The following is a 17909-nucleotide window of genomic DNA, read 5'->3' on the forward strand; positions in this document are numbered from 1 at the left end:
AAAATATTAGAGCAAGAGAGTCACTGTAGAATATTATACCTACCTTTGAAGGATTAAAATATATGATTAAAATATATAACGGAATAAGCTGTTCAAATATTATTCTTATAAATTATGAGGCAACCAGAAATACGTTCAGAAAAACTAAACTTAAAAGGCCCAGCAACCAACAATACAGTATTTACAACTTACGATAAATGTCATGCGATTTTTTCCAAACAAAAATACCTGTTAAAAACCACGTAAGCTCTTGTAAGCTTTAAAATAATTAATAATCATGGAATTCGATGGTATATTTAAGAAGGATACTAATCACGAACCAATCGATTGGGACAAAGTAAAGAAAGATAGGGAAGAGTACTTTGAAAACCTAAGGAAATGGTTAGAAAGTACCAGAGTATGGAACAACATGCACTCTGGTTTTCCACAGTTTGCTGGAAATTTAAACACGGACAGGTCTTCCACAAGTATTGGCCAAAACTCCTTTACACCATTTACTCAAAATCAACAACCGGAAGGACTTCGATTTAATAATCTACAACAGGGTCAAAATGATAATACTACTTTAAACGGAGTACCTTTCTACCAAACTTACCCATGTAAGCATCCTGATTACTGGTATTGTATTGTTGCTTGTTTAATACTTAAAGCAATGTATTTGCAGTTATCTTCCCTCCAAACTTATTTCGACCACCAACAACTTACGAATTTATTATACCACCCCTGTGGAAAAGGTTTTGTGCAGAAGTAATAGATTTCTCTATATTATTTATATTTAAGCTAATTTTAACTTTTCTATTCCTGGACTTTATAAACTTGGGGTAAGTTGAAAGCTAAGAAGTCATGTTAAAATGAGTAATACCATTAAACTACTATTTTTTAGGAATACACTTGATCTTTATGGGTTAGAAGCGATACAGAAGAGTTTAGAAGGTGCAGAAATTGCATATCCATTGGCATTCGAACTACTTTTGTTGGAATTAATTCACAGAGTTGTGGTTTGCTTTTTTGAGGTAACTAATTCATATAATCAAGTTATAAAAATAAACAAACGACAATTTTAGGCATACTTTCTCAGAGGTAAAATGTGTTCCACGCCCGGCAAAAGATGCATGGGTTTGATGGTTGTAAATGTTGAAACTATTAGTGCTGTACCAAACCCTCAGCCTGACATTGTCACAGCTACAGGAGTGAAGTCCCTGGGATGGCAAAAAGCGATGCTTCGTTCAATGTTAAAGAATCTAATTGTGGGACTGCTGTTACCTTTATGTATAACTTTTTATGTATTCCCATTTAATCGTACTAGTTATGACATGATGTCAAACAGTGTGGTTGTTGAAGTCCACCCAGAGTTCTTAATGTACCAAAATCTCATAGTAACTTAAATGTATTTGATAAGATCTAAAATCAGTGGATATCTTTTTGCTATGGACTGGCCAACCTTAAAGTGTGATTCTATAAGTTAATTTTGGGACCATTATTTGAATTGGTTTATTATACTTTGATCTGATAGTAGATCAAATTAATATATATTATTAATCTATGAGATATGTTTTTAACTTGTTTAAAAAAGAAATAGAAATGATGGCATTTTTAAAACCTTATTAACTTAGTATGTTTTACTATATTAGCCTTAATGAATTGTTTCTTATTTCTACAAGGCTTGTTTTTTATACACCCATCTGTGATACAAAATACAAATTTTGAAAGAATGTTACTTTAAATGAAATTTAGTAGGTAAACTATTTTGTTTTTATGCATACTAGTCGACATAAGAATTATTTTTCAATAGTTTGAAATGATATATATGTTTTAGTAGGGTCTCTGAAAAAGCCTAGGATATTTATATTATAGAAATATGTGTCGATTTACTGTACATTGTAGAGGATTAAAATAAAACACTATATGGACAACTAGAGTGTTCTTTGTCTATGTATACATCTACAAGTATCAGAATGTCAAGTGCTATTACTGTGTTTTGTACGCAGTTCACCCTGCTACTAAGATCCAAAAATAGTACTTTTTTCAAGTAAAAACTATATCCAAGATCTATGTTATCAAGATAACATAAATTCCTTCCTCATTGCCAAAATAGTAAAGTTATTTATAATAAAAATATAACGTAAAAATCTTTGTATTAAAAAATTTCAGAGAGCTTTGGACTTAGTAGCATTTTTTTTCTTCTATTTTTACACCTTTAGTTTGAAAATGTCTATAACCTAACTTATAACGTAAAACACAAATGTCTCAATTACATTAATATTCCTAAAGGTGAAAAAAATCCTTAAAAATACAAACATATAAATTCAGTTATAATAATGCAAAACAGTATTTTGCAAGGATCACAGAAATGTACTTGTTTATTTACATGAATAGAAAAGAAATTGAAAAACTTCCCTGAATCAATACCCTAAACATTTTTAAATATACATATAATACAATTATACATCAAAATTAAAAACTAATAATATTCTAGCTATACGTGCAAAATTTATCAAAAAGCTATAAACGCCCAATAAATTTTACAATTAGGTATCTATGAAAATATTATGTCGAATTACCGTTTTTTAACATTGAAAAAAATTACACATCACAAGTTAATGAAAATGGTTTAAAATTAAGTGGGGAGCGAGACTGGTCTTGGTCTTCTGCACAAAAAGCAAGACCAAGACCGACCAGTGTAAAACTTTAGCAAGACCAAGACTCCTGCGGTCTTGCATTTTTTTTTGCACGTTTATATGTTAAATGAAATTACTTATTTGTCCAAAATTTTTGTTTTATTTATTACAAACTGTTTTCTTGACTGTAATATATTGAACAATAAAAATTTTCGCCAGACAAATATTCTAATAATGTCTTCCTTTAAAGTTTTATTTGCATTAAATTACTATAAAGACTATAAATTTAAAAAAAAAATTCTATGCAAGAAGTGCCTCTAGCAAAATATATTAAAAAAATGCAACTTGCAAGAGCCTTGCAGCAAGAACAAGACCAAGACTACTTATTAACTGCAAGACCAAAACCAAGGGACTTTTGGTCTTGGAGTTTCATCTTGTACTTAAAGTAAAAATATATTGTAAAATCTAGAGAAAACAATATGGTTATACAATATAATTTTACCTCCGTATATATATTAAATTCATGGCGGATTTCCTATAAGGAGGCAATGAATGGTTTTATGCAGAGAGAGAGATGCAATTAAAAAAAATGCTGAACGAAAAGCAAAAGTGGAAATGGGAAATGACGGAAACCAAAATATAGGCTTTCCCAGATACGCTGTAGGAAGACAAATCTATCTCTGTCTCGGTTTAAAGTTCTGGCCTGAACACGCTATATAAACTTATTTTATATATGCGGACAAATCGCGAAAACCAATAATTTCCCATGGAATATAACAAATATTAATGTCCATTTTAAAAACAAACATTTTTTCAAAGGAATGTGTTATATGCCTTATTATTGTTTTCTCTAGATTTATAGAAATTTATACTGCTGAGAAAAAAGAGGCAAATATTTTTCAACAGTATTTTTGTTAATTACAACATGTTTATTATTATTAATATATAATAAAATTAAATTTGTCTGAAGAATATTTCAAATTATCACAGATCTAATTCTTACACTTTCTTTTTATCGTCTGCGAAATGTGTTAAACAGCTAAACTCCACTATTCATAATTTTACAGTAGAGCAAATAATGGTACAAAAAATATGTACATCTGTAGCAATTATATGCATGCGTCAATATGATAACCAAATCACAATATTTGTTGAGGAAATATTACAACTCAATATTTCGTTAAAAATTTAACATAAAAATTATGTATATTAAACGTATTATTTAATTAATGTAAAACATGGAGTTAGCAGGATTAAATACGTTTCACTGACGATATGTGGTAGTAAGTGCATATATGAATTTTTAAAATAAATATTGTATATATGTATAAAGTATTTAATTTTATACAGACAATGTACTAATTCCAGATTTTTTCCTTATGAGTAAATGGCACAAGGAAAGTGTTTTCACCAAAAAGTAGTGATTTAAAGTTGCAGCAAAACAAAATAGATTTAAATAATAGATGAGCCAATTAGATAAAAATATTTAATATAACGCGACATAAGGAAAAAATATGTCTCAATACCACCGCCAAAAGAAAAATGATAGCCTTATCGTTTAATGAATCATCTTGTGGATTTTTAGTATTTTACCTAATCGTTGCTTGACAGTCTTCATGCCCTTCCTCGGCTTGGGCGTGAGCGACTGGATTTGGGCGCTAGCACCTGCAGGCAGGGCATTCGAAGAATTACTCGAGCTGGTGCGAGGCGACAGAAGCAGCTTGGTGCCAGCACCGCCGCCCCTCAGATCTATCTTTGGTTTGGGCTTTTTCCGTTTGTACTGGCGTTTAGGTGACGCCAATAAACACTACAACAAAAGTAAAGAAGGTTACACCACAGATTAGGTATCCTATAAGTATACAGATAAAAATCTTGTCCCTAATTCGTGGTACGAAAATTGTTTTATATGACGACGTGCAAACGAGTTAAATTTCCTGTGCGCAAAAATAAACTCGCGTAAAATAACAATAAACAACGTAATAGAGAGATATCGCTAAACCAAATAGCGTGCATGGACGTTAATAAGGCCAGGTGTTATTTCCTTTACGTGAGGTGGTATTAGAGAACAACGGCATACGGTCGAGTCGGCCGCTCCTGGCACGTATACGTAGACGTAAAGAATCTTTTACGTGTATAAAAAATAGAAAATATAAGAAATGCGCATGCGTACGTAAACGTTTAAATTGTTTTGTTTACTAGGTATTTTAAAACTAAAGGGCTAAAGTGCTTATTTCCAGTGCTTTATTGTTCAACGTCTGCCAGTGGGTTTAGGACAACAAGCAACAAATTCTCTTAGAAGGGCTAAGTCGTCATCTGCTGTAAACCTAAGACCCTTTATAGGTTCTTTAGTATTGGAAGAGGTGGAATCCATAGTTTAGGCCATATTTATTTAATTAAAACTAATCCCAGCTACTTAAATGTCAAATTACCTAATAAAACTAAAGCAATAATTCAAAACAATTCAAACATAACCTAAAATAAAAGATCTCGCCGCGCCGGCCGGCTCCGGTTGTCAAATACCCGCACATGCCCATTTAAGCAATTTTTAAACGTTATCAGAGGTTATTTAGAACGAGCGCTTGGTGTAATTGATCCGCAAATTACGTCAGGCGGCAAATTACGTCAGGCGGTAACGTTGCGTTAAAAATTGACTCGCGCATATCGTAACCATGATAAGGTACGCGTAAATACTGGATGACGCTATTCGGTTTTCCGATATCTCTCTAATAACTGTACCGGTCAGGCGCTGTGCACAATTTTAGAGGCCATAAGTGGGCGTGCTATGTGCGCAAACTAGTCACCTAACTAGTGCCCGATTCCGAAAATTGAAACCACGAAAAACAATAAAGAAAAAACAAAGATTACAATCTGTATAATCTGTGGTTACACTATACGCTTGGCGCATTTCAGTTGTTTTTAAAAATTCCGACAGCAGCGCTCGATACGGCAGAAATCACAAGTTTTCGACTGTGTATTTCACGCGGTTCCGATTTGAATTTACTACCTTGTAGAGACGAGCAACAAATCGCAAACTGCGATTCAATCGCAGCGATTTTAAAATCGCAATCTGCGATTGGCTTTCATAGGAAACTGCGACAGCGATTTCTTCTATTTGCGAGATTCAATTTAGGCACCCAATAATTCTATAGTTGCGAGTTGCGATTTTATTGGAAGTTGCGATTTTGCTCCGATTGTGATTTTGTAAACTAGGATCGTGATAACCTTCTATCTGCGAGTTTTAATTTTTAGGAGTTGCGATTTGCGACTTTGTTGCGAATGTAATTTTGTGGTCCATTGAAGCATTTTATAGCAAACTGCGATTGATTTTTTTCTTTGATTTTATTTATTTATAGAGATATTTATAGGTATTATTTTCTAGGATAAAGATATAATATACCGGGTATTTCTCAAGAATGGTTCGCCCCTATAATTTTTTTATTTTTCTGATAAAAAAACGAGATTTGGTATATTAGCATATGACATAAATTAGGATTGATTGACGTATTCAATTCGTTTCGATCACTTCCTGTTTCACCGGAAATGACTACAACTTTTGATTTTTAAATGACACCCTCGGTATTTTTTGCTTTATTCGATAGAAAATGACACTCTGAATAGAATGGCATATCATTTAATTTTTTACATTTACGCTTAAAAAATCGTATTATAAATTTCAATCTAGAGCGCCATGGCTGTGTTAAAAACACTAATTTTTAATCAAGGATCCTTGGAAAAAAGATTTAATTGTCTATTCTTTTTCGTGTGTTGTCCTGGCCGATTAAAAGATGCCAAAATCGTATTTTTAATTATATTTCAAGGTTTTCAAGTGGAACGAGGATGGCTCATTAGCATATTTAGAAAAAGCTGATTTTTATTAACTTTTCTAAGCTATAGGTACACACATATAATTATATACCTAGTACAATATTTAAATATTAAAATCGCAATCGCAGGTTACAGTCGCAGCGATTTAAAAATCGCAATCGCAGTTTTGCTCATTTCTACTACCTTATCTCCACTATCCGCGGTCCTTCGAGCCGCGGCGGCTTCGAGAACTTTTTCCACGGCTTGTTTCTTCGTTCCCTCCCGCGCTGGACGGTTCATTTTAGGCAGGAGGGGCCCCACACGGGCCTTGGGATTCCAGGCCTCGTCGATTTTTGTACGGCCTCGAGGCTTGAATATGTGCACATCTTCATCGTCGGAATTGTCCAAAGATGGGTATACTGCAAGAGAAAAAAGTTTGAAAACGATTTGTTATTATTTCTAGTCAAAAAATTACTGTAATCCTCATCCTGGTGGACGTTATTCACGTCTTCCTCCGGACTGTGCTGGTAGCGGCGATTTTTTATAGGCGTCCAGTTTTGACTGATAGAAAGCATACCGGCAATGGCTTCCGAGGTGGATGGTGAGGTTCCCCCCTGGGATCTAAATAATCTCCTTTAATCATACAATAAAATTTTAAATAATATGCAGCACTTACGGCACGGATAGCGAGGCTTGGAGTAAAGATTCAATTCCGTTCGTGCTAAGATTTTCGTTGGTTTTATGTTTCTTTGTTTTGGCTGTGAAAAAATAAATGCGATTGTAAAAAGGCGTTCAAAATAAATATTTCACCTGTTATTTTTGGAAGTGGTATAAGTCCAATTTTTAAAAAAATAGTTAAATTCATTTTACTTAACTTTTTACAAAAAAAATCCATTTGAGTAAAACTAATGTCTATAAAAATATGGACTTAAAATTACTGCTGTTTTTATTTGTTCTATATGTTATTTTTCAAAGTGGTATAAGTCCATTTGGAATTAAAAAATCGTTTATTTTTTGTAAGAATTGTTATAGTTATTATTTCCTAATAAAATTTAAAAGGTGTATAGTGTTAATAACATCACTCTCTTTCTCTCTCGAATAGATCAAGGTTTACAAATATTTTTAAATTAATTAAAATCCAAAACCTTAAATATCTTAATACATGGAAAAATGGACTTATACCACTTTCAAAAATAACAGCTCTTTTCGTTCTCTTAGAGTACCTGGTAGCTTAATTTTGAGGCTGCCCTTCTTTCTTTTCGGACTTTCGTCAATGGTAAAATTAAAGCAGTCTTCATCTCTATCACTGTCATCATGAAAATCATATACGTCTTTATTTTCGAAACTGTCACCATACTCTATGGTTTGTACGTTACCATCGCTATGCACTACCGCAGGGGGCATTATATCTTTAACACTAAAAGTTTACATAGAAGTGTCATGAAATTCCTTTGTTTAAAGAACATATAATCACAGTTTAAAGAATATAAATATATCAGTTGGCCTACTCTTCGCCCGTATCAAAATTCCTCCCGCCGCTCCCCGCCTGTCTTGTAAACTTGGGTCAGTCTACATCCGTTGCTCGACGTGTACACAGCGTTCCAAGTTTATTTTAGTTTTGTTTTCGGTCCGTCGCATAGGGTGAACCAAAAATAGTGTTTTAGTTGTTTTGTTCGAATTCTGAATAAAATGTCTACTAGAAATATTTGTGCAGTGGATGGTTGTGAAAGTAGAATGACAGACAGTATATCGTTCTTTAGGTGCCCAAAAGATGAAGGAAGGTATGTGTTTATATAGTATAGGATATTAAGTATATAATAATTAAAGTATTAGACATATTAAATATATTATAATTATGGAAACCTAACTATGAATAAATGGTTTTAAAAATATACATATAAATTAAGAAAAAATTTTACTCGAAATATGCACAAAATAGTTATTTTTAACAATTAGTTTATTATTTTAGTAGATATTTTAGAGTAATAGTAGATACTTTACTATTATGTTTTGGATTTTGCAGTATTTACCGGTTTGCAAAGTGCATATTAAATTTTTATTTAAGATATTTGCATTTTTTTAAATAGCATGTTTTACTTTTTAGATGTTTGTATTTAACTTTAACTACCTACCTGGAAAGTCCAAATTTTATCGTCAGGTAATAAATTACGTGCATACAACTTCTTCTGCTATTGATAAGTTTTTTAGAGTTTTTACTAAATTTTATGTAGCAGTAAATATAACAATTAACGAGCACATGGGAAAAACGATGAGTATCCAGAAATGATAAATGTTCAGGAAACCGTTTTTTTTTAATTGAAATTACGTATGGACCTTTATATTCGAGTTTATATCGTTTTTCCCATTTTTACATGCCTGTTTCTATGTGGCCGTTATCGATATTCCCGTTTATTTAGGTACCAAAAGGTGTAGCTTTTTGGTACTTTCATTATTTTTCCCGTGTGCTCTTCAATTAGTAGTAAATACTGTAATAAGTTATATTTGCATATTTCTTAAGTTATAGCATGTTTTGCTTTTTTAGCTGTTTGCATTTAACTTGAATTATCTACCTTTTTATTAAAAGGTTATAAAAAGAGTACTTGGATACAACTTGTCTAGCCATAGTAAATTTTTTTTAGTTTTTACTAAATTTTATCGAACAGTAAAATTTATTACACAATTAACTACTAACAGTCATAATTACTGTTCATGATAATCATAAAATTTAGAAAAATTAAAAAAAATTGACAATGGCAGCACAAGTTGTATACAAAGGTACTTTTATTACCTTACGATAAAATTTAGGCTTTCGGGTAGGTAATTAAAGTAAATTGCAAACATCTATAAAGCAAAACATGCTATAATTAAGAAATATGCAAATTATATATATATATTATTAAAAAATTAACTTATTATATTTATTTAGTATACATTTTTCATATGGGGTTTCCATAATAATTATTAATAATAATTACCCTATTAACAATTCCATATTACAAAGAATTAGGATAGAATAATATATCTAATATTTTAATATTAATGTAGGTATATTTAATACTAAATACTAATAAATATTGATCAATTATTAAAGACGCCTAAAACTGTTTGTTAATCAATAAAACTAGTACTGTATTTTTATTTTTCTACTTGCTATATTAAAATTCCTCAGTATTTTTAGTTGATCCCTCGTATACGGCCAGCGTTCTATCTGATAAAATAGCACTTCCGCTGCACCCGGTAAACGTACAAATTTTTTGTCACCTCGAAGGGTCACGGGCCGCCTTTGAAGTCAAAATAACAATAGAATTCCTTCGAGTAGGCCAACTGATATATTTATATTCTTTAAACTGTGATATAATTGTGTAGTTAAAAATATAGCATTTGCTTTAGAAATGCAAACTTTTTATTTTAATAAAATATATTTACCCTAATTTAAATTTTAGAACGGTGCCTCCTTTGTATTCAGCTACGGTTTCTTGGGGGCGTTCAAAAATCTGGTTCCATATTTGGCTATTGCCCATGCTGGGTAGAGCTTGGTTATTGTATGCCACAGGACCTGCATTAGTCCTTTCGTAAGGAAACGTGGCAGGTTTTGGCAGAGTTAATTTCAAATTTGGATTGCTGGCAGATTTAGAGTATGTGGGAGGGGAAAATTCTGACTGAGGCACAGGCATGAACTACAATTAATTGCGTTTAAATTATAGAAAGAATCATGGCACACAACTTACATCAAAATTCATATTTCTAGGAGACAGTGAATAGTCGACAAAATCCTTGTTTATCGGTTTTTTTCTTTTTCTTTTGGATTCACGTTCAGGTTTTGGGGGGTTTAAATAATTAATTATTCTTTCAGCGTGCCTTATTTCCTTTCCAATATCTTTGAGCAGTTTTGGAATATTTAATCCCAGAGGTAGTTGTTCTCTTATACTTAAATTATACTAAAAAGCAAGGATATTAATTTTTTAATTGAACTCCTTACTAAACTTACATCTTTTTCACTGTTCCAATGCTTAATGGCTTGCTGGAGGGCTTTTAATCCCACCAGAATATTTTCAGGTGTCCTAGAGCTACCTGCTAAGTTTATCTTAATGATTTCTTCTAAAAGTTTCGTGGCAGCAAAGAAATTAATCATTATAAAATTGGGATATTGAAATTTCCTTTCTGTTTTTGTCTTTCTCTCAATTTCGTAACAATTTAATTGCATATTAATATTTAAACTGTGTAGAAAATTTCCTCCGAAAACTAACGAATCGGTAGGAGTGTAAACTGCATGAATCCAGCCAGTAGGAATAAACATTGTTTGACCTTGTTTTACATGACATTTGAAACACTGATCCACCTAAAAAAAGGATTTGTTAAAAAAAAACACACACACATATAAATTACAGTATTACTTGATCACCAAAAAAGGTTTCACTCTGATTTGTTGAAGTCATCCATTGAGAATACAAAGCTAAATTTGCTGGTGTAGGCTTGACAAGGAAAAAAATTTTTTCACCTTTCAAAACATGGTACCATACACTGGTTCCACCAAAATCTATATGAAAGTCTGTATAAGAGTCTTTAACACTCATCAAACAATACTTTTGTACTTGTGGCCTGCCTTCACAATTGTCTGGCCATATTGTATTAGCCCAGTCTAATTTTCTTGCAATTAGTGGTGGTTCTATTATGTGAGTCATCCTAAAATGTAATATATTATAGCATTATTACAGAATAATTCTATAATTATGCACTCACCCTGTATTTGAAAATTCTAGACTAACTACATTAAATATCCTAGTTCGATCATTATTATCAAAGTATTCCACAAATTCTGCTAACGTCATACGCACATTTGCTTGTCGACATACATCTATAACATCAATTTCTTTATCATCTCCAATTAACTTCAATACATCTATGTAAGAAAAATTTTCAGGTGGCATAATCATATCTAAACCTTCTTTATGTTCTACTAGAATAGGGTTACTAAATCCTTTACTTTTTAAAAATTCTTCTGTCAATTCATAACCAGGCATTTTAACTAAAATTTCATCAGCTAAAATAAAATGCCTGGTTCGTAGTTCTTGTATGAAAGCAGGCGTGCCAGTTTGAACAGGCTTGTGAGTGGCATTAGCGTCCCAATAATCGTGTCGATGAGAATTGTTTATAGGTTTATCTAAAACATATTTTGCTGTGGAAATATTGAACATCTTTTTATTATAACTTACATATAGATGGTCCTATAATAGGATTACACCTTGGACAGTGGTATTTATCTATCTCAATGGTTTTCCATTCCCGAAAGTTTGAACAGCTAAAAATAATAGGATTAAACGTTTAAGAAATGGAAATGTTGAAATTCCATTCTTTTGTATATATTTTTTTATATTATTATATATCGTTTTTGTTTACAAACCTACCTACTGTGGAACCAATCTTTACAGGAGTCACATTGTATCATAAATATATCTGGATTGTAGGGTTGGCCGCAAAGGCAATAGGATGGCTCGGATTCCTGGGGCACATTATAATTATTAACGTTAAACGAGGATTCGGTAATATCCATTCCAAAAATTGTATTTTGAGAATGTCGTGCCTCTAACATTTTTTGACGTTTAATCCTGTCAATTAGCATAACATTCTGTCAATCAACCACAGAAGCAGAACTTGCGAACCTGCAAAGAATACAAACAAATTTAATAAAAATATAAATAACATTGAAAATATTTAAGTCTAATTTAATCAGACAAACTACAAATTTATAAGTCGACATATACTACCCATGTTTGTTATTTACAAAAAAAAAGAAAAATTATATTTATGTTCGATGGCGCCATCTTCAATAATATATCTGAACAAAGGATAGGAACCGAACTTAACGATCTAATCTATGTGAACAGAGTTCTGTAAAATCGTACGTCTAATTTTTTAAAAATCTGAATTTTTGAATTGCTTTATCAAATGTAAGTACGAATTAAACAAGCGTCTTTGAACCTCCAAAAAAACTGTAGCCTCTTTTTGAAAGACGGGGTTCCGCTTTTTTGACAACAAGAATTACTGCATGCCAAGATTACACGCTAATTCTAAAAGTTTAAACAATAAAATGGCATAAATCAAGGGAATTAAAAGGGGGGATATAACCAAAGGTAGTATAGTAAAACGTGTATAAATAAAAGGAGGGTAGTTGATATAATAATTTGAGGGTAAAATAATAGGCGTGCCAAACTGAGCCATTCATTTCTAGGAGACAAGAACATACAAGGTAAAGGCGGAACTATTCTGTCTACGGGAATTTCAATTTTACCTCAGTCTTTGGAAAAATCCTTTTCTGATACCGCCCGCTCCAATACTCTGGGTTTAAGGAGAAGTATTCTTCACCAAACGACATTTTATTCGGGCGTTTGGTTAACTATAAATATTTTTTTCATTGTAGAAAAAACAACAGTTTTGTTGTAAAAACTAAACGATTCCGTCTTAATTCAGTTCAAGCAAAATGGACCGTTTTTTCGTCTACACACAAAGTTTTACTTGATACGTTTTGACTGAACAGGTAAGATTCGCAGGTAAAACGTTATGTGTAGACGGAGCTTTAGCAACATCATCATCATCATCATTTTCAGCTTATTCAACCATTTCTAATTATGGTGTAGCCTCCCTCACATAGCTAATTTCCTAATATCATGGTCCCATCTCAGGTTCGGTCTTCCTCTAGGTCTCTTAATTTCTGATTGGTACCATCACAGTACCATGCTGTAATTTTTGTGGTCCATCTGTTGTCCGTCCTTGCCAGGTGTCCTGCCCATTATGCCACTGGACGGATTTGATTCTGTGGATGACATCTATTACCTGGCTCTTTGTCGTATCCACTCTATTCTTTTACTGTCTCTCTTGGTTATTCCCTTATATTAAGAATTAAGAAGTTATTCCCAGCAGATTTCGTTCCATTGAGTGTTGAGTGCGACCTGCAGTTTCCTTATAATGTCCGTTTTAAGTGTCCAGGCATAACCAACATGACATACAGGCCAGAGACATCGATTTGTGACGTCACCGCACTAGTCCGGCTTTTGTATTGTGCCATATGGTACTGCATATAGTTTTTGCATAAATAATAGTATTTATTGAAAGTTTTGCCAGATATAAATATGAAAAATATTATACAGAAAGGTATTAAAAAATAACATTAACTTTTTATCGCGTTAAAGTAATTGAATAGCATTAAAATTTAGATCTAAAGCACGAATATTAATATAGAAATAAACTACAGCATAAGATGAATAAAATCTAGATAATAAAAAAGCGTGTCCTAAAATTGTGTTAGCGAAGTATTTAGCAACTAGTAATAATATACCTGTGATAAAAAGTTTCCAAATATTAAAAAAATTGAAAACTATACGTTTATCGACAAGTTAAGAGAAAATGTATTGTATATGATAACGGCAGAATACATATTAACGATTAATTAAAAAAAATAATTGTAAAAATTTGCCTAAGATATTTAAAAAATGTGAATATCAGATAGAATTAACTATTAACATTAAGTAATTTGTAGTTCGATGTTCATCAAGTAACCATCTCCATAAATCAAATAAAAAGATAAAGATATCATTTTTTATATAAAATACTGAAATAAAGTACAAATTCATTTAATTTCTTTAAAATATATTGCCATTTCATAATAATAATAATACTTTTCAATATTTATTTCATCCTGAATTTCCAAATCTTGTTTTCTTTCATCGGGACGTTTTCTCTTTATGGGAACATGCACAGAGGGTCCATAAGAGGGTAGATTTGGAAAAAAATTGTAGGCTACATCATGTTCTGTAGGTTTTGGACGTGACCTAGTTACAGTTAATATTGTTGGGAAAGAGAATGTAGACAGATCCTGAGGACTTATTATAATTGCTGCTACAAGGCACAGGCACAGAACAATGTCGCGGAATTTTTTATTTCACAAAAAGTAAAAATAAAGAAACGAAAACTGTTTTACATAAAATACACGTCACTTACGTTGGTTTAACACTATACACTAACACTAACGCTATTAATTAAGTTTTTATATAAATTCCCCTAACTTTTTTCCTAGTCGGACACACAGCCATCGCCGGTGTTACTATAATTTTTACCGAAAGTATGTTTTTTTCGCGGGTACGATATTATGAATCGGATCTAGATAGTTCACTATTCACTCAAAATTATTTAGTATAATTTTATTAGCATAGAAACGCCTAAAAAAAAGATTTGTTGAGAAACTAATGAAAACAATTGGTTTGTTTACGACTACTAATTCTGGACCACTTCGGTAGAACTGTCAAAACAGTCAGGCCTTGAATATGACGTTAGCCACGGTCCACGTTTCGCATGCATAGATCATGAATGGTGTACTAACCTATTGGTCGAATGTTTTCTTCTTGAGATAAAGTGGCATTCTAAATTTGAATATGATTGATCTGTATGTTTCTTCCGTAAGTACTCCATGCTAAATTAATTCAATTATTTTTAATTAAACGTTAATATGTATTCTGCCGTTATCATATACAATACATTTTCTTAACTTGTCGATAAACGTATAGTTTTCAATTTTTTTTAATATTTGGAAACTTTTTATCACAGGTATATTATTACTAGTTGCTAAATACTCGCTAACGCAATTTTAGGACACGCTTTTTATTATCTAGATTTTATTTTGTTCATCTTATGCTGTAGTTTATTTCATATTAATATTCGTGCTTTAGATCTAAATTTTAATGCTATTCAATTACTTTAACGCGATAAAAGTTAATGTTATTTTTTAATACCTTTGTGTATAATATTTTTTCATATTTATATCTGGCAAAACTTTCAATAAATACTATTATTTATGCAAAAACTATATGCAGTACCATATGGCACAATACAAAAGCCGGACTAGTGCGGTGACGTCACAAATCGATGTCTCTGGCCTGTATGTCATGTTGGTTATGCCTGGACACTTAAAACGGACATTATAAGGAAACTGCAGGTCGCACACAACGCTCAATGGAACGAAATATGCTGGGAATAACTTTATTCTTAATCTAAGGGAATAACCAAGAGAGACAGTAAAACAATAGAGTGGATACGACAAAGAGCCAGGTAATAGATGTCATCCACAGAATCAAATCCGTCCAGTGGCACAATGGGCAGGACACCTGGCAAGGACGGACAACAGATGGACCACAAAAATTACAGCATGGTACTGTGATGGTACTGTGATGGTACCAATCAGAAATTAAGAGACCTAGAGGAAAACCGAACCTGAGATGGGACCATGATATTAGGAAATTAGCGAGTAGTCAAGAGAATCTCAAAATATGTGAGGGAGGCTACACCATAATTGGAAATGGTTGAATAAGCTGAAAATGATGAGGATGATGATGTTGCTAAAGCTCCGTCTACACATAACGTTTTACCTGTGAATCTTACCTGTTCAGTCAAAACGTATCAAGTAAAACTTTGTGTGTAGACGAAAAAAACGGCCCATTTTGCTTGAACTGAATTAAGACGGAATCGTTTAGTTTTTACAACAAAACTGTTGTTTTTTCTGTTTTCTTCTTGAGATAAAGTGGCATTCTAAATTTGAATATGATTGATCTGTATGTTTCTTCCGTAAGTACTCCATGCTAAATTAATTCTTGTGCTGATTTCTGCTATTCTATATTCTATATTCTATATTCTTACTATTTCCAGTATTATGTTATTTATTAGAACGTCTTTTCTGTCCACTAGTTCGTTGTACATAACTTTATTTTTTGCCAAAATCTTGAGACCCACTTTATTGCTGGCTGTATTTAATTCGTTAATTTGTGCTTGTAGCTCTTGACTAGTGGCAATTAGGACTCTATGTCATAAGCGAATCTTAGATGGTTAAGATAAGAGTGTTTAAATAACTAACTAATTTTGAAACTAATACGCGTATCAAGGAAGAAAAAAATATAAGTATCGCTGCCGTAAACGAAGAATTACATTCGTTGTGCTTTCTCCGCTCAGAATATTCAAATGAAACAAGGGTGTCGATTAAAATTCAGCATTCCAAGCTCAACTCGATAAAAAATCACAAATTTTATTTCCCCGCAATGAGTTTGGAATAATGATGAAAGCGGAATAAAGATCCCCGGATTTTATTTTTAAAAAGTTTTTTTTTAATTTCTTCCCAATAAATAAAAATGGATAAATTAAAGAAATCTCAAAGACATCTGAAAAGATTTCCTAAAATTTTTCTCTATTTAAATAAACGGTTATTTTTTCTTGGAATGGTAGGGCATTATAGGCTTGGTGCATTTCAGTTGATTTCAACAAATTCCGACCGCAGCGCACTGTACGGCAGAAACCAGAAATTATTCCTATCTATTTCACGCCGCCATACTGATCGCATTAAAATAATATTGAAATCGTGGTTTTGTCATAATATTTAAGTATTTTAGTTTTTTGCTAGTGCAGTTATTGAAACTATAAAACACAGGTACGAGGTTTGTGTGATATAAGACTGTTTCGGGTAGTAAAAAATAAGCGAAAAAACGTCGTGTTGAATTGTGATTTGTGATAATTTCGTAAGTTAATAAAATTGCCGAAAAAATGTTAAGGCGTAAAGGAGAGCGTAATTAGGGCGTTGTTGTAATAACATTCAATAATTCAACTTTCCCGGATATTCAACTCTCCCGAAACAACATTTTATAGATTCATAGTTCCTCACACCGATTTGATCAAAAGCAAAAATGGATTCAAGCAGTTCGACGTTCGACGAAACAAATGAGTAAACAAAGTGCTCGTTACATCAAAAAATGAAAGACATATATACTATGAGAGGATAAAATATAATTTGCAATATTAATGGTATACTTTTTTTAATCAACTAGTGATTAAAGGTTTTATGAACATCTTCTAAAATTATAATTATGTAAATTTAAAAAAATTCGTTATAGCCGAAATAGCCCCAATTATGCCCCACTAGCAAAAAAAAAGAGTGATTAAAACTATGCTCGTTACCCTAGTTGAACTCATCTAAAAAGTTTTTTTAACTGGAATAATAAATTATAATACAAGTTAGATCTTCTGAAGATATCAAAATATTTACTTTTTTATTTTTATTTTAGAATTTTCAGAAATTATACTTCCTAACACTTTTAGAATAATTAAATAATAATTTTTTTTGTATTCTCGCTATTTAAACCCGTGTATTTGTAAGTAAGAGTTGTTTACGGGATATTCTCTCCGATGGTGGCAGCACCGTCGTATCGTAAACGAATCGTAATAACGTAATGTAACGCAAGTAAACGTCGTAATAAACGAATCAAAAATTTGACAGTATCCCTTTTTAAATGTCTCTAATCTCCCAAAAAAACCTCTTGATGTTTAGGTATTTTACCGAAAGTCTAAACGCTGTATTATATCACATTTTGGGGTTTGCAATCTGTGCGGCAAGGGGCGTCCGACCGGGGTTATATTCAATTGCTTTCAAACAGCCACCGTAATTAACACAACGTA

General features: G+C 32.1%; 2 protein-coding genes across 2 annotated transcripts in view; one reads left to right on the top strand and one right to left on the bottom strand.

The window, feature by feature from the left end:
- The first annotated feature begins 177 nt into the window (after window positions 1–177).
- On the top strand, window positions 178–1914 carry LOC115875042 (protein FAM8A1). The gene is made up of 4 exons (XM_030890381.1): window positions 178–599; window positions 665–821; window positions 884–1013; window positions 1065–1914. Exons 1-4 carry the CDS (start codon window positions 278–280, stop codon window positions 1383–1385), a joined length of 930 nt encoding a protein of 309 aa, XP_030746241.1. The 5' UTR covers window positions 178–277; the 3' UTR covers window positions 1386–1914.
- The window catches only part of LOC115875040 (histone lysine demethylase PHF8-like), a 143645-nt gene continuing 127642 nt past the window's right edge, over window positions 1907–17909 (bottom strand). The window contains exons 3-14 of the mRNA XM_030890374.1: window positions 11828–12082; window positions 11636–11721; window positions 11163–11583; window positions 10817–11105; window positions 10411–10761; window positions 10151–10360; window positions 9849–10099; window positions 7646–7839; window positions 7099–7180; window positions 6898–7043; window positions 6627–6841; window positions 1907–4425 (exon numbers count right to left, since the gene is read on the bottom strand). Of these exons, the coding sequence (XP_030746234.1) occupies window positions 4177–4425; window positions 6627–6841; window positions 6898–7043; window positions 7099–7180; window positions 7646–7839; window positions 9849–10099; window positions 10151–10360; window positions 10411–10761; window positions 10817–11105; window positions 11163–11583; window positions 11636–11721; window positions 11828–12042 (2709 nt within the window). The 5' untranslated portion in view covers window positions 12043–12082 and the 3' untranslated portion in view covers window positions 1907–4176. The remainder of the gene's footprint in view (window positions 4426–6626; window positions 6842–6897; window positions 7044–7098; window positions 7181–7645; window positions 7840–9848; window positions 10100–10150; window positions 10361–10410; window positions 10762–10816; window positions 11106–11162; window positions 11584–11635; window positions 11722–11827; window positions 12083–17909) is intronic.

This window comes from Sitophilus oryzae, unplaced genomic scaffold (genome assembly GCF_002938485.1).
Source record: "Sitophilus oryzae breed Bouriz unplaced genomic scaffold, Soryzae_2.0 scaffold_1318_pilon_pilon, whole genome shotgun sequence".
Classification (NCBI taxonomy): domain Eukaryota; kingdom Metazoa; phylum Arthropoda; class Insecta; order Coleoptera; family Curculionidae; genus Sitophilus; species Sitophilus oryzae.